Here is a 21,947-nt window from a genome sequence, read left to right as displayed (position 1 = left end):
ACATGTATATCAAAGCCCCTGTTGGGATACTTCTCCATCTGTGCCTCTCAGCTCCATCACAACACTTCCTGATGTCCAGCAACTGGAGATCTCACCTACCACCACGTGTCCTCTCACCACCAGCCTCCAGCTCTCCTTTACACCATGCTGTGCACTCCATAAAACTGATTAAAACCCAGAACAACCAGCAGAACCGACCTGCATCCCTCAGCCTGCTGCTCTTCCAGAAAGGACCAAGGCAGAGCTGCTCACACCTAACATCCCATGCTCTTCTTGCTTTCTCCCAAAGCTGCCAGAGCTGCTCCCCAGCACTTTGGGAGTGGGAAGGGAACCCCTTCTGATGCAAAGCTGAAGAGACAGCGGCAGAAACCCACCCTAAGAAGACACAACTGCCATACCTCTCACCACCAAACACCCCATTTCCAGCTTTTTAAGATGTGCACGTTTGCCCTGGGGTGCTGGAAAAGCAGGTGTGGGGGCAGTTCTCAGGCACAGGTTTAATTTCTGCCCCTGGGATCCCAGGAACACCATCCCCAAGTGTCAGAAGAAGGTCAATGAACGATTTAGCTGCCCCCACAACCACGTTAGTGTCACTTTCGGAAGCTGGGAGTTAATGCCCAAGATCTTCAGGGGGTTACCCCCTTTGAAGTTCACTGATCCATAACCAATGTCCAATTAATTTGCAGGAGCCTAACTATAATGACTATTGGCCTTTCCCAATGCACACAAAAACACAGTGGGTAAGGGCGATGCTTCTGCCTTCGGGATGTTCTCACGTCCCCACGCACGTTTGCACACCTCCAAATTAGCACCTCCAGTGTTAATCAAGTGTCATCCTCTGCCAGCTGAGGACTTTTTCACTTTTGCTGTCCTGAAAGCAGAGCTACCACATCCAAACTTATGAACTTTCTGCTGCAAAAAAATCTGGAACCGATTCAAGATGCTTATTTGCTAACAGAGAAATAACTTCTGCGTTTGCTCAGATTCCTCTTTATTTAGGGTTTCCATGGAAGCCAAGGAATAGAAATACAATCTCGGGAAGATTAAACAGACCTTCAGATGTAATGCAAAACAGCTTAGTTCAACATTCCCCCAAGAACAGAAATGAAAAATTCCTCCATGCATAAGCAAAAAGCCAAACCAAAACAAAAAACAAAAAGAAGTTTGTGAAAATGTTTAAAATAATTTGGGACACAGCCTTTCAAATGCTGCATGCAGCTACCTGCCAGTTTCCAGTGCTCCTACTCAGGTGAAAAAGAAAATGAACAAAAAGCTCTGCAGGATAAAGATGCTTTGGTTTAAAAACCAGTTTATTCAAGACAGCTACTGCTATACAACATCCGGGAAGTAAGCTAATTCAACCACAAGGTCTTGCACAAAGAGGAACAATCACCTCATAAATTAGTATCTCAGCAGATTTTTTTAGAATAAAAAAATGCAGAAATTACACAGTTTGGCAACATCTTGCACCACGATACTCTGGACTCTACCAGGGCTGACATACCAACATTTAGAAAATAAAATAAATCACTGATCTTCAGTTCCTCTGGACTGAGAAATGACTCCTGCACTGGTGAGAATGGTCAGCACTTCCATGCCTCCCTACCCAGCGGGTCAACGGGGTGTCAGGAGTTGCACTGACAGGCTCTCTACAAATTCAGAGTAATGCATTTTTTCTGACCTCCATCCCCTAGGTAAAAATTTATTTCATGTTGTTCCAATCTGGTATGAAAGTGCCCAAAGCCGAGGAACTCTACTCCAGAACGCTTCCATTTCACAGCACATTCCTTAAACCATTTCAAAACCTGGCACAGATAGAGCTGGATAATGGGTAAAGTGCAGGTTTTTTCCTGAAGCTGGAGCTGAGAAGCACAGTGTTGCACAGGGGGTTTTGCTACCTGCCCCAGGAAGGAAACTAAACGCAGCTGAACCTCAAATAAGTTATTTTCAATCTTAAAGCCATTATCACTTACATAAAAAGTTATTTAAATCATAGACTTTTCTAATCCTTTACTTATGGCGAGTACCTGACCACTCAGTGAAAATGCACTTCAAGAAACATTCAAGGTTTTTATTAACTCCACAGGGAAGTCCCAGGACCCTGGGATTTTGTTTTTCCGACTCCTGATTAAAACAGCAGGAGTCCACATGAATTTCCTTTTTTTTTTTTTGTGTCCCCCCAAGAGTTTCCCATACAAAAGCCCTCCTCCCCCCCTCCAAATCTATAAGAACACAAGAATCAAACCCAAAACATTTAGCCAGCTGAAAGGCGCCGAGAGCTGGCGCGGGGTGGGATGCGTTTCCAGCTGCCAGCCTAAAGGGAAGGCAGAGCAAGATTAAACACAGAAATGCTTTTCATAAGGCAGGCAGCTTTGAAGAGGACAGTTCAGCTACTTCATTTCGTAATCTTCACAAAGCGTCAGATTTTTAGCCTAAGCAGGTCTTAAAACAAGGAGATTTAAAAAAAAAAAAAAAAAAAGGAAAAAAAGAAAAAAGGGGAAAAAAAAAAAAAAAAGTAGGAATGTGTTCTGGCCGGGTTCTGTTGATTCAGCAAGGGTTAGACACACACATGCTTATTGATCCCAGAGAGCTCCCTGCTAAGTTAATTGTCTGGAATTTTAACTGAGCTCTCAGCAAGTTTCAAAATCCATGTTGGCTGGAAGTGGGTGGGGGACCCAGAAAAAATACAGGCTGCAGAACTGTGCAACTCCTCCAGTTAAAAAAACCCAGCAATTGCTTTGATGAAGGGAGAAGCTGCAGCCGGGAATGGTTTTAACCGGATTCAGCGATTCTGACTTGGACGCAGCTGGAATTCAGTGCTGGGAATCTCATGTGCAAAGCAGCCCCATTTTCAGGGAGCTCTGTGATCCCCAGCTGACCCATACAAACACTGCAGAGGTGGGGGTGTCTCCAGTGAGCTTCCCACAGCCTCAGCTTCTGGCTCATCACAATGATTTCCTGGTGTATTTACAAGAAGTGTTGTTCCCATGAGCTGTACTCGCCTGCATTCCTACAGCTAAACACTGACCTGCTGCCAGTGCAGGCTACAGCCAACCTGAAACCACAGCTCACTCAGCTCCCTGCACCTGCACAGGGACTGCCCACCAAACCCTACCTGCCTCCAGACCACAACCAGCAGCATTTCCCCCAGTAAGGAACGTGCTGCAGGTGTGATCCGGGCAGCAACAGCCCACGACACCTTTTGCAACTGCTTTCAAACAAAGCTTTACATTCCACCCAAGCGCTCCTGGGACACGATTCCCTGCTGATGTGGATGCTCCCCCCGAGAGCTCCCCACCACCAAGGTCCTCCAAGGCTTTCCACTCCCCACCACCAAGGTCCTCTCCAGGGCTTTCCAGCCCCCCTGAGCTGTTCCCCAGAGCCACCCAGCAGCAGCAGCACTCACTCACCTGAACTCCCTGCCCTCGCTGTAGCGCCGGGCCGAGGCAGCGCGCTGCGTGGCCGTCTCCAGGAGCAGCTTCTGCGTGAGCCTGCTGGAAGGTGCTGAGTCCCTGCTGGCCTCGGGCTCGGCCTCTTGGTCACATTTCCACTCCTCGTCCTCGTTCAGAGTCGGCAGGTAACCAGGTAGCCCTTTACCTGTCCCAGAGCCTGAGCTGGGATCGCTGTAAATTTTTGGACTTTCCCCACCTGTCCTCGTGTATTCCAAATAAATATCCGACTTAAGGAACAACGGGTAGGTATTGTCTTCTATCATGCACTGGATCTCCGTTTGGGCCTGGTCAAACATGTCGGGGTCAATCTGCAGCTTCATGACACAGTCTTTGATGAAGCTTTTTGTGGCCGGTTTGATCTGCCGGGACACAATGCCGTTGTTGTCAAGGATGTATTTTTTGTAAATGGCTTTTGCCAGCTTGAGTCTTTTTTCCTCATTAGACACACACGGCTCCAGCTTCCTGAAGCCGCTGCAGGCAAACCAGAAGTCCAGCAGATCCGCGCAGTCCTCCTGTTTCAGGAAAGTCCTGAAGAGGTTGATGCCATCTTGGTCGTCCAGCAAGGAGTGCAGCGACTCGGCCCACTTCAGGTAGGGGGGAGTTGGAGAAGCACTCCCCTCGGGCTCGTACCCCAAATCCAAATCCGAGCGCCTGGGCGTTGCCGTGGACGTCTCGTTCCTAACCACATCGCTTTTGCCAGAGTAGAAACCGTGGCTAACTGGCCTGGGATCTGTGGACACGAGTTCCCCCTCCTCACCAGGAACCGGTGGTCTTGGAGCATCTTCAGTGAAGCTTCCTCCAAGGTCCAAGGGGAAGCCTTTCCCCTGGATATTCATTTTTCTGGCGCTTGCTTGTGCAGTGGGGGATGAGCTGAAGTCTCAAATCACCAGTATTTGTAGCTCCAAGGTGAACAAGCTTGTTCACCTGAAACAGATAAGAAAAAAAAAATCAGTATCTCTGTACATAAGCACTCTTAAGATTACAAACCACTAATTTTGCTCAGCACCATCATTCTATTAACGCCTCTTTTCCAGCAGAATCACCAGCAAAGCTCTCGGTGACCTCAGAGAGCACAGAACTGTGCTTTACCCAGGTCCACTCTAACAACGATTTAGATACCCCCAAACTTCACATCCAGCATTCAGTATCACTGATTTTACACTGAAACAGTGTCCAATTTCCCAGCACTGGTGCTTTTACAGGCCCCTGGAATCTGGCAGTCCCCACATCCAAGAGATCTACACTGGTGTACCAGACTGTGCCACAGGACACATGCCATCTTCTGAGCTGCCGTTAGGTCCTACCAAGTCAGCATGTTTCCATCTGCCTACTGATCTAGGAAATCCTCATCCCAAAACAGGGTTTTAAGGCTTGTGAAAAATATTCTTAAAGAGAAAATCCAGCTAGTCCTGAAAGCGAGACTGCACCTTAATCAAACACAGGTGGCTTTCCTACGCCTGAGTGACATACCAGCACCACATTCCTCACAAATCTCTGTGTTTCAGAAATACGCTGCGTCGCCTCGTCTAGCTCTAGGGGAATCCAGATGCATCGTTGACCTCAATATTTTGGGCATCTGGACTGCATTCTTGTTTCAAACGGGCATGTTAGCACAGGAGCTCAGTACTGGCACCGGTTCTCATAGGCCGTTGAGAAAAGGTTCATTTACACTAACAACACCGCACGCTACGAGCCTGGGAAAATTTCAGGTCATCAAAGGAAGATGAGAAAACCACCTCAAGAAGGAAATCTGCTCAAGTACAACATTTTCAAAGAGGAGCAATGAGTCAATATGGAGGACAGGAGGTGTGGGGAAGGCAGAGGAGGGCAATCCCTGGGCCACTACTTCTGCTGCTCAGCAAGATAACTTAATCATTAAAGGCAGTAGCAAAATTCTCGATTTACAGAAGAGCATCAGCCTCAAAACCCCCACTACCGCAAAGGAAACATAGCGGGGAAGACACATTTTAGTTCGGTCTCCCTCTCAAAGCTCGCCTGACCCCAATGAACCCATCTTTGGGATGCTTTGCCATTTTTCCCTCATGCCCTCTCCCCGGCTGAACCAAGAACCACCGCCAACACCGTGCCTGTCCTCACACCCCACCAACAACCCCAGCGAAACCAGGAGCAGCCGGGCCCGCTGAGCCCAACCTGCGCCACGCAGGAGCCGCCTCTTGCCCCCGCACCCAGGCCGGGCAGCCCGCAGCACCCAGGGGAACCAGGATGGGATTTCGCACCATCTTGCAGTTGTCGGGGGGGGTTATCACCCCGGTTATGGAAACAAGCACCGGACCTGCGCCCCAGCCGAAGGTCCTCACTTGGCCTGGGTGCTGGGCAGCCCCCCGGGGCCGCGGCCCCCCAGCCATGTCGCTCATTGTTGCGGTGAGGCGGCGCTCGCTCCCCGCCCCGGCCGGGGACAGCCCCGCGGGGCGCCCGCCGAGAGCGGGCCAGCGCCGGCGGGGACGAGCGAGGCTCCCGGCCGCGGGAGGACCCCCGCCTCACGGCCCCCGGCCCGGCCTCCACCACCACCACCCCCCACCCCCCCGCACCGCCCTTGCTGCCCCGCGGGAGGCTCCGGGCCGGGGCAGGCTCTGCGGGCAGCCCCAGCGCTGACAGGGCGCCGCGCGGGGCCCCCCGCCACCCCCGGGCAACTTCAGGGGAGGCGACCCGGGCGGCCCCCCCTCCCCGCGCCCCACCGCCGCCGCCGCCGCCCCCGGCCCTCCGCGGCGCGGCCCGGCCCGTGGCCCCGGCAGGCGCCCGCCCGCCCCCCCCCCGCGCCCAGGGCGGCCTAGCGCCGGCTCAGCGGCGCCCGGCGCGGCCCCGCGCCTCCCGCCCGGCGGCGGCCTCCGGCGCGGCCTCGGCGCAGGGCCTGGGCTCGGGGCCGCCTCCCCGCTCGCTCACTCACTCACCCGCACGGAGCAACGGCGGCGCGGGGCCCGGCCCATGCGGCTCAGCAGCGGCGGCCCGGGGCGGCGGGCGGCAGCGGGGAGGCGGCGGCACAAAGCGGGCGGCCCGGGACGCCCATGGCCGCGGCCGCGGGCTTGTGGCGGCGACAGGGAGAGAGCAGCAGCGAGCCCCGCACCGCTCTGCTCCGCTCCGCCTGCGCCGCTGCCTCGCAGCGCCGGGCACAGCGGCTCAGCCGCGCCCCCCGCGCCCCCGGCCGGTACTGCGGGCCCGGCAGACGGTCCGCGGGGGCGGAGCGGGCCCGGCCCGGCCCGCGAGAGGCGGTGCGGGGGCACTCGGGGCCCGAGGGCGGCCGGGCGGGACTGGCAGAGCCACGATCGCTGCGGGGTCGGGGGTGGGGGGGTTGGAGGAGGCACACGGTGGCTCCCGGCTGAGGGGGCCCCGGGGAGCTCCGGGGAAAGGGCCGAGAGGGGCCCAGCTGGGCTGGAGCCGCCTCCGGGCCGGGCAGCTCCGGGGTTCCGGCTCGCTCTGGCCAAGCGGAACCCAACCGAGCTCCTCCGAGCAGCCCGGATGGGGGACGACCCGAGAGTGGGTCACGTTTTGGAGACCTCCGAGGCCTGGCTCGGTTCGGCAGGTCCCAGACAGACACCCTCGGAGCCACCGCTCGCTCCGTCCGGGATCGAAGGGCAACGTCTGTGTCCGGGATCTGCCCTCCCGCCGGAGCAGCTGCCCCACCGGCGGCTCCGGCCTCCGCGGGCACCGGTTTAGAGCTGGTTCAGAAACCGCAGCGTGTGTCCTGCTGCTCCTGCGGCGGGGAAAGAGTCGCCAAGAGGTGGCACTGTACGGAATGAGATGGGTCAGACGACATGGAGACTCCGGGGAGGGCGGCGGGGAGCGGGTCTGAGCTGTCGGGGACCGGGGAGCGGGGGCACATCGCAGGAGGAGGATGGAGGTGCTAGCTGCAGACAGACACCCAACGGGAGCAGCGCGAAAAGGGATGATAAACTCGGAGCCCTGGGGCTGACCTCAAAAGCTGAACGTCCCTGAGGCACGTCCGCTAAAAATCAGAACCGACTCGGAAAGATTTGTGGTGGGGTCGGCTTCTGCGTTTTCGTGTCGTTATTCTGCTGCATGTGCCCGTTTCCATGCGTTTAGGGAACACTTTCAGAAACATACAGCATCTTCCCCCATGCTGAAGCCCACAGAAGTCCATCCTCGGCAGCAGCACTCCCCATCCCACCCCGTCCCAGGGCCCGGCAGGATGAAGCAGAGCTGAGTTTTATGTAGCAGTGCAACACTGATCCCGAGCATAATAATAGAAAAGCTGATGTGGGATTCAGCTGCTAAAGAATTAAAGGATGGGAATATAATTAATGCAATCAGCCTAGTTTCTGGAAAATAGGTCTTGTCAAACTCTGATGTCATCCTTTGAAGAGATTACAAGTTTGGCTGATAAAGGTTATGGCATAGAAATAATAGACCTGGACTCCATTCAGGCATGTGACTTAATCCATATAGTATTCTGATTAAAAATTAGCACAATACAACATCAAGAGAGACACCTTAAAGGGACTGGGAGCTGGCAAACTGACAGCCATCAATGGGGAATCCTGGCAGAATGGGAGCACTCTCAGTGGGTGTCCAGGGCTTGGATGGGAAGCCCGATGCTATTCAGTGTTTCCATCAATGGTCTAGAAATAGATTAAAAAGCCCTGCTGAGAAAAACGCCAGGGCCGGGGAAATGAGAGGGGCAGGAGACACAGACAAGGTCAAGACAGCTGTAAAAAACTTCAGAAGCTGAATTCCGGGCAAATAAAATGTGGTTCAATGTAAGCAGCTGTGAAAGGATCCCTCCAGCAGGCACAGAGCCCTTCTGGAAACCCACACTCTGCTGGGGATGGGCTGGGGGGCAGTAGGGACAGGGTGAGACCAGCAGGCTCCCCACGGGGATGTCCTGGCTGGGAAAGGGGATGGGTGCTACAGCAGAGTGGGTTCCAACATCTGCATTTCAAAAAGGACTCTGAGAAATCTGAGAGAAGGTAAAGCTGACCCCTGCCTTGCAGGGGGATGCCTGAGAACCACAGCCTCCTTCTCTAGTTCAAAGGAACCCCAGAGATGCCTCGATTATAGTGCTTAAGCAACTTCATGGATGAGAGATGATCAGGTATTAAAGAGCTTTTCATCTCCCAGAGAAAGGCCCAGCAAGATTTCATGTCCTGAACTGAGTTTGCATGAGAAACCAGAGCTCGATTTCCCCGTGGCAAAGTGGGGGATGAAGGGATGGGTGTGAGGAGTTTGGGTGCACCAAGCTCCTGCCATGCTGGGGAGGCATGGAGGGCTCTGCCCCAGCCAGGAGGTCCCTTCCAGCAGTGCAGGATCAGTGGACACACTCTGTGCCCCAAGAAAGCAGAGCCAGTGCTGCCCTGACCACCAAAGGTAGTTGCCCCTCTGTGGGTTGGAAGAGGAGAATTCCCCACAGGCTGATGCCAAGCCTCCCCATTTTCTATCTGCCTCTTAGCAGGGCTGGGAGAGCCTTGATTCTGGAAAATAGGTCTTGTCAAACTCTGATGTCATCCTTTGAAGAGATTACAAGTTTGGCTGATAAAGGTTATGGCATAGAAATAATAGACCTGGAGTCCATTCAGGCATGTGACTTAATCCATATAGTATTCTGATTAAAAATTAGCTCCCTCTGGAGCCACCTCTCTGCCTTTCACACCTTGGTTTGCCCACACCAAGGAGCCCTGTCCTGTGGGGCCAACACCATCCACTTCCAGATTTACTTGGGGACATCAAATAGGTGAAAAGCCAAGGTGAGCACCCCAGCTGTGTGGGGGTAGAATCTGCCTGGGGGGTCTTTCAACAAAGGGAAGAAGCCTGTGAACCAAACCAGATCATTTCTCCCTTCTGCATCAGTTGGCAGCATGGCCCTGCCTTATAGCTCCCCAAAACTGCCCCAGCCGAGATGCCGGGGGTGTTTGGTACTGACCCAACATCAGCCTGCAGCTGGGGCTGCTCTCCAAGCCTGGGGGACACTGTGCCTTCCCTGCCAGGCTGGCCTGGGAGCTCCAAGCCTTCCAGCATCCCTTCTGCAGAGGCTGAGAGTGCAGCTTCAGCTCTGACAATATTCATCCTGAATTAATTCATCTGCTGGGACTCACGGGCGAGGCGGGCTTGACCTGACACCCATGAATGACAGCTGGTGGCACCCAGTGGACCCTCCAAGGCAGCGATGTGCACGGTCCCCCGGCACGGAGCCTTTGGGCTGGAAGCGCACTAGATGGTGCTGTTCAACCTTTGGCTGCCGCTGGCAGGGCCCCTGCAAGGGCAGGAGCGGTGCCAAATTTCGCTTTTATTGAGAAACCTTTTTGAAGCTGGAGGACAAAGGCAAAACGCTCTGAAGGGGAAGGTCCTGCACTGCTCAGCGGCAGAAGCAAAGTGAGTAGAAAGAGGCACCCTCAGCTCGGTGGCACTGCTGCAGAGGTGACAAGCAGCTGGGACTACAGCAGCAGGCTGGCAGGAGAACAAAGCAGAGAGGTGGCCATGGGGACAGCCGGGAGGGACAGAGCACGTCTCTGTGGGGCAGTGATGGTGGCCACAGCCAGCTGTGCTAGAGAGCCACAGCAGATGGTGCTGGTTGGAACCCTCACAACATCCCTTCCTGCAGGAGGCACTGGTTAATGTCAGCCCCCCCTGGCACCCGTGGAGCATCAGGAAACACGTTCTGAGTCCCCCTGGGGCAGGCCTGGCGGGCAGCCTGAGCTACCTCCCACTTTGGATTCCCCACCTCAAAAGAGACAAATGCTCCAAAATTTGTCAGCTCGCCTTGGATTTGCCTCCAGCACTGGGCAGAGGTTGGAGCACTGCCTGGACACTGAGCTGATGCCTCTTGGCTCAAGATGCTGCTCTTTTATGGACCCCGTGCCTGGAAGGATGTAGGGCTTGGCTGCTCTGGGTGCTCAGGTCCTTCTGGAAAACCAACTCTAATTAACAAACTGTCCAGTGATGCTCTAGGGGTTGCATAAAACCTGCAGCAAAAGCTGTGAGACTGAGGCTACAGGTGAGCTCTAAGGCTGACATTCAAGTTTTTAAACCTTGTAATCCCCTGGGCAGGGACCTGGCACAGGATGGGGGCAGGCTGTGGGTCACTGCTGAGCCTGTGGTGTTCCCCCAGCCCACCACCTTGCCCTCATGCCACTTTTGGGCAAGAGTTGCCTATGTCCAGCAGAGCAAAGAGCCTGCTAGAGCCCTGCAGCCCCTGGGACCCCCATGACTCCCCTGGTTTTGCTCACCTCTCTCTGCCAAAAGCCATCACACACACACTCAGCCAGCATCACTACCCAAGCCTCGTCACCTGCAGGTGATGGCAAGCACCCCGTGGCCATGTCCCACTCCACACGCTTTCTTTCACCCACCTTTTGGGTCTGCCCCTGTCCTGTGCCTGTCTCTCCATGCTCCAGACCACTGGGCTTGCTGCTCCTCTCGGGGGGCCGGGGGTGGGAGGCCATCCATGCACCTTCCAGCAGCACCACTCTGCAGAGAGAAGAGATGTCAGCTTGTCCCCTTTGGGACCACCCTGCCCAGGAGATGCTTGAGAGGAGCTGGGCTAGGTGGGGACACCCTCCACTCCCCACTTGCATGCTGCTGAAGGACACACTTCATATCTTGGCCCTCCATGTGGTGGAGATATTGGGAGCAGGCTCTGCTCTACCCTGGGCTGTGCTGAGACTGCCCCATCCCCAAGCACCAGAGCTCTGGAGCTGTGATCCCTACAGGAATGGACCCACCTGAAAGAGCCAGGACAGGAGGAACCAGTGGCACAGGGGGGACAGCCCTGCCCCTGGTCCCCACTGCAGACCCCGGGCTCACCCCCTGCCCCAGGGCATGGCTTGCCCACCCTCTGCTCCAGTGTCCTGCGGTGGGACCGGGAGGTGCAGGGTGGGCAATGGCCCTGGGGAGCAACACAGGATCTAGCTGGTGGCTCATGCTGTGGACAGCTGCATGGGGACAGTTTGTCCCTGCTGGCAGGGTTGTCCCAGAGCAGCCTGTGCTAATTCAACCTGTTGGATCCTGGTTGGAGAGGCAGCTCTGCTTTATCCAGCCATCAGCCATCCCCACCGACCGGGTGGCTGGGGACAAGGCAAGGCTGGTGTCAAGAGTCCTGCTGGACATTTCGGTCACTTTGCTCTGGTAGATTGGCTTTGAAATGCTGGTTGAGATCTTCTGGTTTAGATGTGGTCACTAGGGTGGCTGGTGAGAACAAGCTCAGCTCTCAGTGACACCTTGATGTCTGTCCTGCTGTCTGGCTGTGTTGGTATGATCCCTGGCTTGAGGAGCAAGTGCTTGTCCCCACACTCCTGGTTCACCCCTCCTGGAGGGTCAGCTGTCTCGGGGGGCTGGACAAAAGTTTTGTGATAATTAAGGTGCATCAACTGTGTTTTGGCCAACATCTGGTGACCAGTGGTGGCCATTTGGAGGCACGCTCCTGGTTTCTCCATTCTTGCCTGGGTGCCTCTGCTTTAATGAGGTCCTTCTCAGAGATGTGGAAGATAGTCAATGAGCTCTCTACCATGCAGTTTTCATTTATTGCGAGTCCACCTAGTGGCCCACGGGTTCATGACCAGCTTTGCTGGGTACGGTGAGATTTGTGAGGTCATCTCACAAGAACTCGTGCACCCAGTACAAGTGCTGTCCTGGTGCTGGATGTCAGCTCTGAGATTCACCATTCTTTTCTGCCAGCACTTTTGGGACCATCAGTAACTGCTTTCTGCTCCTGCTGCCCACCTGGCAGCTCTCTTCCCAGGGCGTGAAATCCCAGGCTGCCTCTCTGCTAAAATCCCCTCCTCCCCTTCCCACACCATGGTGGGCAGGTGAACTGCAGCAGAGCCAAGGCCTCTCCAGGACAGGGTGCTGGGACCCCTCCAGGGCTGGGACCCAAGGGAGACATGGGCTAGCAGCTGTGAGCATCCTGTGGCCTCTTCTTCTCTGTGGGGAGATGGCAAGAACTGCTCATCAGAAATGTAAGAACGGGGCTGGGCAGATGTCTCAGGCTTTGCTGTGTCCCATCTCTTCCAGACACCAAGCTCTGGTCCAACTTCCATAAAGCAGGGCTGCTTCCCAGCCCCTGTTCCCATCGGGACACAGCAGCTGCTGCCATCCTCTGCTCTGCAGGGCAGGAGCCACCTTCTGGTGCTCACCCTGCCCATTTCACACCACTTCTGCTCATGCCAGACGTGTTCTTCAGCCTCCACAGCTCTTCCCTGCAGTGCTGGGAGCAGACAGCAGCCCTGATCCCCACAGCCTTGGTTTTTCTGACCTTAGTTTGCTGGGCTCTCCTGTTCTTCTCCCAGAAGGTGTCTTCCCTGCCCTGACAGTCCTGCTGGGCCTTTTGCTCATGGATCTCCTCTGCCAGAAGTCCTTCAATGGGCAGATATTGGCTGGCATGGTGACCAGCCTCAGGAGAACCCATGGCTGGCAAACAGGAGCAAATCAGGCCTTGTATTGTGTTTTATCCTGATCCTTTACAGTTACAACACCAGGAATGATGGATGTACAACACCAAATCTTGCCAGGCCTTGGATTTAGCATCTTCCTGCAGCAGCAGCCACACCAGGATGCCAAGGACCTGCTGTGGAGAACGTGTCTTGTAGAGAAGGTTGGCATGGACATGGATTCTTCTCTGACTCCCCCAGGACCATGACACGGGGTGAGCACCCATGGGCTGTGTCTGGAGATGACCACCTTGTCAGCTGTCCCACAACACCCCAGCCAATGCCACAAGGAATCTCAGCCCACCTGAGCCTTCTCCTGCAGTGGTGCTTGGAGCAGAGGTGCCTGCAGGGGAGATCCAAGGCTCCTTCTTCCTAATGGAGAGATTTTCAGGTCTCCAGCTCTGAGGATCTTTAACTCAGGCTGACATCCAACAGCTGCCTGGTGCTGGGCACCTCTCCAGCCCCTGCTGTTAAACTTCAGCCTGAGACAAACAGCTGATTTAGCCTGAATTTTCATCTTCTGTCTCACAGGTGGTTTGTGCTTCTTGCCCATGGGTCTGACCTGGCAGCTCCTCCACTGGGTGTACCTTTGGATGCACCACATAGGAGCAGCCAGGATTTTGGTGGATGCTTTGGCAATGGGCTGGGTTGGGCAGCACAGCTCAGCAAGCCAGGGTGCTCCAGCAGCTCCTGATGTGCTCCAGCCTTTTGGAGCTTCTGCTTTCATCAGGTGGCATCCACATCCCTGACACCTGGCAGCCTTGGTGGGTCTCAGGATGGACCATCCAGGGCTGGAGACTCACAGCTTTGCACTCCACATGGGCATCCAGTCCTTGCAGAAACTTTGGGGCCAATATTACCACTCCTGAGGAGGACTGAAGTTCTGGAGGACTCCAAGTACCTGGGAGCTCAGTGAAAGAGGAGAGGCTTGACCAGGGGCTTGCAGTATCCCTTGGAGGCCATTTCCTCTGCTTCCCAGGCCATGTGCATTGCCCATCAGTGCCCCGTGGCTGAATACCCTGTGCTCATCTCAGGGAGCACCTCAGGGTATGGTGACCTCCCATCCCTCAGGAGAGGGCTCTTCCCCTTTGATGTCTCTTGTCATGAGGACCAAAGCCTGGCCAGGCCCTCAGGGCTTTTTGAAACAAGTCTTTTTGTCCCTCCATTGTTGTGTCTCCACAACGATCCTCACCGCTGGATCCAAGCCACTGGCTTTGGGTGGCACTGAGCCACTCATGGTGGGAATAAGGACATTTTTGCCTCAGTGACATCCTAGGAGAACCACAAGCTCCTGAGTGAGCTCGCCCCCCCTGCAGACCCTGGTTCCTTGCTCTGTGGAGGTCCCTGCTGCCACCAGCACCCAGCCAGACAGGCATTTCCCATCTCAATCCATGGGTCCAGGTTGGCCATCCATTCCCTCCTGTCCTGCTGTGGATCAGGCCCCCACCCAGCCCTGCCCTGGGGGACTCCAGCACCCATCCAGCGCAGCCCATTGCTCAGGATGGGCCCTTCTGGTGACATCAAGGAGCTGGTGGCCAAGATCCCCTGCTCACCTTCAGCTTGTGGCTGCTGCCTCAACCCATCTCCGTTCAGTCCCACCACTGTGGCCATGTGATCCATGCTCACATCCCACCATGCCATCATTGGTATTCATTTTCTTTCCAGGTTCTTCATCTCCAGTCTCTGCTTTCCCCAGGTTTGGAGGACAAAGTCTTCCCAAGACTCCACTCTCCGCCTGGCAGTGCCTGTCCTCTGCAGCTCAGTTGTATCCCATGTCCTTGTGGGAAGGTGACTCCTCCATCCCATGGCAACAACCTGGTAAATCCCCAGGGACCTCACCGGCCCAGGACGGCTGATTTGGGAGAAGCTACGCCAGCCAACTGGGAGACATCACCCCAAAATCCAGGCACGGGGCAAACCCACCCGCTTACAGCCACGGCCCTGTGGGGGAAGGCAAAGGGGTGGGGGTCCCAGTGGGGTTTTGCGTCTGGGAACATCCCTGTCCTCTTTGTGCTCCCCCTGGTAAGCGGCGCAGTGCATATATCAGCTGAGTTCTTTGAAATGAAAATAAAAGTGATAAAAGTCGGGCAAATCCTGGGCCCTGGCCCCCGCTGCCGGGCCCGGCAGTGGCTGTGTCTGCCGCCGTTATCAATACATTATGTATGCCGGTGTCCGTCGGCCAGAGCCTTTTGTTGATGCTGAATATGTCCTGGCCAACAAAAGTGGACTGGATTAGCCACAGTGGATTAAAAGATTTTCTTCTTAGAGTTTACCTAATAATATAACAATTGACATAGAAGGTCTCTTTGAACCCTACACGACTCTCTTATTTTGCCATCTGTGAGTTTGCTCTCCGTGCCGCCGATGGGGCGCCCGTCTGCCGGTGGTGGGAACGCTGCCCGGAGCCGAATTTCTTGCCGAGCAGAAGAAAGCAGCTTGGATTTGAAGGGAGGCAGCGGAAAGGGAAAGTGGCACAACTTCTGTCCTCCTGCCTTTGTCCTCGGCCCTTTGGCCGGTGGTCCAGCGGGCTCGCCACACCGCAGCGCGGGGAGGGAAGAGACCCAAGGAATGGTCTGGAGCCATGAGGATGGAGCCGTGAGATTCTGGAAAGGTCCTGGCTGGAATAAGCTCCTTGATCAATGATGAATTTAGGGAGAGTTGCCCCACTGCCAGCCGGTGGAGTTTCCTCATCTTGGTTCCAGCCGTTGGGCTCCGGCCGCCGTCTTCATCGCAAGATGGGTCAGGCAGCGGCGGCAGCGGCACCGGGAACATGGAGGGCAGCGGCGGCAGGGGAGGAAGGCTCCCCCCAGCATCCTCCCGAGCTGCTGGCCCCCTGCTCCAGCACACCCCGTGTCCCGGCCCCCAGCTTTCATCTCAGACAGGGGGGGCTCCATTCAGCAGGCTTTCAGAGCAGCCTTTGGAAATACCATTCCTCAGAAGTCGCCAGTAATGAGATGGGGAGACGACGACGAGCAATTTAGGCGCCGCTCTTTCTCACTGGCTTTTTTTTTTTTTTTTTTTTATCTCCATCTTCCCCCTCTTTTTTTTTTTTGTTTTTTTTGGGTTTTTTTTGGTTTTTCACCCACCCCCCTTTTCTTTTCTTTTTCTTTTTTTTTTTTTTTTCCTCTTTTTTTTTTTGCAGACACTTCTGGAGCGGTGCCGACTTTGTGTGGGATCACCACACGCCGGGGGGGGGTGAGGGTAGGGGTGAGGAAAGGGGGGGGTCAGGAATATGGGGCTCGAGCCTCTCAGCCGGGGGCCTTTGATGAAGCTGCTTTGCGAAATTTGATTTGAAAGGCCTACGATGGCCATTTGGGGAGAATGGTGGAGCCTTTCTCCACCCGCCTCTCTTTGTCTCTCACCCAAAGGGGGGTCTCAGCGCGGGTGCCGGGGCGAGGGGGTCGGGGCGGCGGCCTGGGTGGGGTGGGGCGGCTGAAGGGACCGCGGCGCGGGAGAACAATGAGCGGGGAGATGGGGAGAGTTGGGGTTTCTTGGGGTTTCTCACCTGCCCGGGCGTTCGCAGTCCGCCATGACGGGAGCAGCCGCCCTGCCTGACGCCGGCCGGAGCACTTTTTGGTTTTTTTTTGTTTTTTTTTTACCACCCCCCCACCCCCCCAGACTCTTGAACCTATTTCCCTTTCTTGGCAAGTGCGTGGCTGGAAGATGGGAATCTTTACTTTATATTGCAGCTTGGGCTTCCCAGCCTGATTGGCTGCGGCCAGGACCAAATGCTGGTCCTTCCATCCCATCGTCACTATGGTAACCGGCCCCGTTAGGCACCACCGATTTACTTATAATTGCTGGGTAAATAGTCAAGACAGGCCCTTTCATCCTGCACCAAGAGATTGCTCTTCCTCTGTCTTTTTTTCCCTTCCTTTTTATTTTTTTTTTATTATTATTATTATTTTCCCTTTTTTTTTTTTTTTTTTTTTCTTTTGGAGGAGGAAGTCCTGAAGAGCAGCAACACTTCAGGAAAACTCTTCGAAGGCTGTTGCAGAAAGCACTGCCTGCCTCTGGCCAACATTTCCCCACCACACACAATGCTTCCATGCTGGGGCTTTCCCACACTCTCCTCCAGCCTTCACCATCCTCCTCCTCCTCCAAGGATCAGCACCAGGTGGGGATGCTCGACAGACATCCCATGGGATCAGCTCAGCACATGGGTGCCCAGCCAGGCCTCACCACCTGGGACAACCTCACAGGGCCCCAGGGCACTTCTGATCTCACCACTCATCACTGGCAACAAACAGCAAGGAAAATAGGAGGAAAGGGTCTTGAGGAGAACCTAAGGGCTGGAGAAATCCTGGGAAAATGGAAAGGTTGCAAGCAGCAGGGTGAGAGAGGAGCAGTGTGGGCTTGAGGGAAAGTGTAGGGAAGCCAAGGGCACTTTCCCATTCCCTCCTCACAGCCATCCAGAGGGAGGAGTCCATCAGGGTGGCTGCAGGAGGAGCAGCAGGAGATGCTGCCTGAGCTCCTTGCTTTGGTGGGAGAAACGGGTGATTCCCAACTGCTCAGTGAGGAGCACAGAGGTGACAACAGATGACAAGGTGAAGCCATCTGAGAAGGGAGCAGCAAGGAGCCACAAGGCGAGGAGGCATCTTCAGGGCTCCTGAAGGAACTGAGGGATGAACCTCAAACAGCTTGCTCCCAGAAAGGGCAGCGTGGGGTCTGGCAGATGTGGTCCTTCTCACTACAGGCAGAGCCAGCAAAGGGCAGGCCACAAACACCGACATCTTGGGCCAACAGCCAGCCCGGGGGAGCTGGGAGGGCTCAGCTGGAACAAACAGGACAGAGCCAGCCCTGGCTCAGCCCAGCACTTCAGCATCCAAGGCCACCAAGCCAGGCCAGCAGAGCTGCACGGCCTCCCGAGCATCCTCCGGTGGTTCCCATGGTAACTGCCCAGCTCCAGAGCCTGCACAGCTTCAGCCACACTCACCCCAGCTCCCACACCAGGGTCTCACCACCCTCCACTCTCCTTCCACTGCTTCCATCCCTTCCTGCCACCCAGTTCTTCCTGGCCCCTCCATCAGGCACCCACCACCTTGCACCCTGCTGCCCAGAGCTGATCCACAGCCCCTCCCCTACACAAACACCCTCCCCAGACCACCCCAGACTTCCTAATTCTGCTTTTTTTTTTTTTTTTTTTTCTGCAGCATATCATCCAGGAAACAAGGAAAAACTGGTAACAGGTGAGAGGAGCTGAGCAGGACACGTGGGTCTGTATGGGTGATTTCCCACCTCCACACCATGGTAGGTCCCAGCTGGATGCATCCCAGGACAGCCTGGCCAGGCAGAATCCTGCTAGCCTGGTGCCCACTTCCATGAAAATTTCTCCTGATTTTTGATGCCAGCTCCCAGCTCTGGTCTCACACTTGAAAACCAGTGGTAGATACCTGTTGCAAAAAGAAAAGGCCACAGCTAATGATTTCTGGAGACAAAGCCTTGCAGCAAGACTCAGAGCTCGATTCTAATCAGACTGAGAGGTCACAACGTGAGCCAGAGGAGAAAATCCCAAGCGTGGCAAAGCTTTGCTCTGGGAGCCAGAGCTTGGCAGAGTTAGGAAAAGGCAGATGAAAATGAGGAGTAAAGACTTCCCACCACTTGAAAGCCCCTCACACTCACGCCTGGCTTTCAGGAGGAAGAGTTTAACCAAGCTCAGGTCCACAACAGCCTCAGAAGTTGATGAATAACATCCTAAGGAAAGAAACAGGCAGAAAGACTGATAGTGATGGGCTGCTGGGGCAGAGCCACCCCACATCCTGCTGGGCAGGTCCACCTGGGCCTCCAGGTACCATCAGGAGGGGTATTAGAAATTAAGAAAGAAATTAGAAGGAAATGAAGACACCTTGGAATAAGTGGGAAAGCTCCCATGGGAATAAAGATCTGGTTATAACACAGAGCAGGCAGAGATGTGGATGTGGTGCTGAGGGACAGGGTTTAGTGGTAGGCTTGGCAGTGTTGGGTTAATGGCTGGACTTGAGGATCTTAAAACTCTTCCACCCCAAATGATTCTGTGATTCTGTGCTGCAGCAGCAGGGAGGGCAGGGCTCTCCTGACAGCCTAGAGCTCCTCCAACAGCTGGGAATGGGAATGATCAGGTTTGCTGCTGGCACCTGGTTGATCAGGGTGAGAAGATGAGGGCTGGGTAGGAGGAGCTGCAAAAGCATCCTAGAGGAGTGTTTGCAGGACTAAAGAGTGGAGAGAGCTCAACCTTTATAAAGGCACAGAGGGAAAAATCCACCCTGACTGTACACCAGGGAGCTGTCCTCTGGAAAAGGAGCAGCCTGCTTCCCAGAGGGACAAGTAATCTGGTGATCCAGAACCCCAGCACAGTGCTGGATGGCTCTGACCTCCGGAGTGGGCTGCAGCTCCACCCAGTGCCTGCCCCATCCCTCGGATGGTGCTGCTGAGGAGGCTTTGCACATCCCACCCCCGGGAAGAGCTCAGCTGCTCCCTGCCACGCCAGGAAACCCTCTTTGCAGCTGCTCTTTTTCCCTAGCACATCCCACCCCACAGGTTCCCTCCACCACCTTCACCCCCCACCTTGGGACATGCATCCTCAGGGGCACCGAGTCCTGTGAGGGCCTCCTCGGAGCACCCGTGTCCCCAGGAGCCCTGTGAGCTCTGCTCCCACCTCACAAATGCCATTTTCTGCAGCTGTCGGAGCCGTAACTGCCCGGAACCAGCCCCATTTTCAGCGTTACCATGGCAATGGCTGCCTGGGAACTGTGGGCAGTGCAGATGCAGAGGGCCAGCAGAGCCCAGCTGGGCACAGCTGCCTGTGGTCAGCCCTCAGCTGGCACAGTTGCCCCCCACACCCCCAACCCATCCTCCCCCAGCCGAGGGGTCCACCCTGAACCTCTGACCTGCAGCAGGAGCTGCAGCAGGAGGTAACTCCACATCCCACCTGCACTCCCTGTATCCAGCAGCACAGGTTCAGCATCCCCGGTCCAGCTCAGCCATGGCTGTAGGAGAAGGTGACAGGAACACCTCAGGAGTGGATACCATTGGGCTTTTCTCTTATGACAAAAGCCAAGCCCCTCCACAGCTCTGCCCATGTCCCTCTCCAATGGGACCCTGCACCTTGCTTGCCCCAGGTGCCCCCTGAGCCACATCACAGCCACGGCAGAGCCCCAGAGCTGTGGAGGAGAAGCAGTGTCAGGGGTTGCTGTGACAGGACTGCCCATACCATCTCCTGCATGATCCCTGCAGGCCTGGGGCAGACTGGGAAGTCCAGCAGTCACTCAGGGAGGGCCTTCTGCTGCCAGCACACCCCAGGGATGGTCAGGAAGAGACAGAATGTTGTCCCCTTCTCCATTGCTCCAGGCTGCTGGTGATCCAGTGTGAGGCCAGTGGCTCCATCCCCCCATCCCTGCCTGCAGCCACTGCTCCTGGAGCATCAGAGACTTCCCGGGATGGACAGGAAAAGAGGCAGCACAGCACAGGGCTGCAGAAACAGGCAGGATGGTGACCCCAGATGCCTCAGAGGGAGCAGAGCTATCAGGCTGCCCCTCCTCCTGCCCAGACAGGGGCCTTCCCCTCCAGCCACCACTGGGTAGCTGGACTTCTTCAGTTCATTACTTATCCCCCCTGTCATACCTGATGGCCCCGCAGGGAGCTGCACAAGGTGGAGAAGCTACTAGAAACTGCATCACAGGAAAAGTGAGGTTGGGAGATTTCTGGAGGTCTCCAGTCCAACCTTGTGCTCTGAGCTGGGCTCTCTGCAGTTTCCTGGGGGCTCTCATGTTCTCTCAAGCTGCTGGGTCTCCGTGTGCCTGTGTCTTGGCATTTGCTCTGCTGTGCTACTCCTCCACCTCAAGGTCCCCTGTATGGGGCTATCAGAGCCCAGACTATGCCAGTGCTGCAGAGGGGCTCCCTCCCCAGCTCAGGACACTCACCCTGCCTGTCAGAAAGCAGAACCAGCCCTGCATGTGTCCAGCTTGGCTCTCCCTGCAGCAGCAGCACTCCTGGTCCTTGAGGCAGCAGTGGATCTCCATGAGAGTGCCCCAGGGAGAGAGGTCCTGGCTAGACCTGACACTGGCAAAGGGAAAGGAAAGGGAAGGGAAGGGAAGGGAAGGCTCCTCAGAGAAGGCAGGATGAGAGAACAGAGGGCTCCAGCTCACAAGTCAGGATTAACCATGTCCCCAAGACTTTCCCCATGGAGAAGCTCCTGCAGCTCCTAATTCCCTCTTGAAGTGTTCCCATTAGCACAGGAGCTCACCCCAGGCCTGGCCCAAAGTTCCAGCCACCCCTTGCCACCCCAAAAAACCCCCTCAGGGCAGCAAACCTTGCAGAGCAGGCATGCACAAGGAGTTGCACTGGAAACAGAGCCAGGTCCAAGGACAGGCAATGCCAGCAATGCCACCGGGGAGCCTGCACAGCCAGAGAAATTCATTGTACATCACAAAACCCCTCCCAGCAGCTGGTACCTGCCCTCTCAGCCATCCCAAAGAGCCTCCTCACCACTGAGGAGCTGTGAGGCACCTGGGGAACTCCCAGGGCTGCAGGGAGGGTCAGGGAAAGGCACAAGGCACCCTCTGCAAGGGTTCTGGTGCAGCTACAGAGGGGGCCGGGATGGAGCCGGAGTCTGGAGCTTTGCTGAGAGCTACATTAAAATGCATGAGCTGTGCTGGCCCTAATGATGAGCAGAGCTGTCAGACAAGAAGCTTGTCCCAGCTAATTATCTCTAACGAGGGCAGAGTGTCAGGGTCCCCGAGGAGCTGGGCAGCAGCTTCCCACTCAGCTCAGTTGCAGAAGAGGGAGAAGATAAGCAAGTGGCATTGTGCTGGCCTAGCTGCAAAATCATTAATTAGGCAAATGTGACCTTCTGTACCAGTTTGCTCTTGAGAACCTGGACTCAGCAGAGCTGAGGTACACAGGCAAGGCTGGAAACACCCTAGCTTTTACCACCCAACCTCTCCCTTGCAGCACTGAGCCTCCTGCACCCATCCAGAGACAGCAGAGCCCCGGTCTGGCAGCTCCCAACCAGCCAGCCCAGGGCTGAACAGCTGGGCCACACTCACCTGGGGGCTCAAACACACCTTGTTAGGGCTCCAATCCATTCCCCATCCCCCAAAGTAGCAAAAGTCTGGCTTTCCTG

General features: G+C 55.5%; 2 protein-coding genes across 4 annotated transcripts in view; both read right to left on the bottom strand.

Moving 5' to 3' along the window:
• AXIN1 (axin 1) overlaps positions 1 to 6,572 on the bottom strand; it is a 66,765-nt gene extending 60,193 nt beyond the window's left edge. For 2 of the 3 annotated variants that reach the window (XM_030459845.1, XM_030459847.1), the window contains exons 1-2: positions 6,362 to 6,425; positions 3,411 to 4,376 (exon numbers count right to left, since the gene is read on the bottom strand). In XM_030459845.1, coding sequence (XP_030315705.1) covers positions 3,411 to 4,288 — 878 coding nt within the window. In that variant the 5' untranslated portion in view covers positions 4,289 to 4,376; positions 6,362 to 6,425. Of the gene's footprint in view, positions 1 to 3,410; positions 4,377 to 6,361 lie in introns of all 3 variants that reach the window. The other variant, XM_030459846.1, reaches the window with a different exon arrangement.
• On the bottom strand, positions 6,403 to 16,378 carry LOC115599178 (translation initiation factor IF-2-like). Its single transcript, XM_030460052.1, has 4 exons — positions 16,353 to 16,378; positions 10,772 to 10,889; positions 9,518 to 9,675; positions 6,403 to 7,126 (listed from the first exon to the last, which is right to left on the bottom strand). Exons 1-4 carry the CDS (start codon positions 16,376 to 16,378, stop codon positions 6,403 to 6,405), a joined length of 1,026 nt encoding a protein of 341 aa, XP_030315912.1.
• Between the last annotated feature and the right edge of the window lie 5,569 nt (positions 16,379 to 21,947).

This window comes from Calypte anna, chromosome 14 (genome assembly GCF_003957555.1).
Source record: "Calypte anna isolate BGI_N300 chromosome 14, bCalAnn1_v1.p, whole genome shotgun sequence".
Lineage (NCBI taxonomy): Eukaryota > Metazoa > Chordata > Aves > Apodiformes > Trochilidae > Calypte > Calypte anna.
The sequence above is the reverse complement of the archived record's forward strand: the minus strand, read 5'-3'. Positions and strand labels throughout refer to the sequence as shown.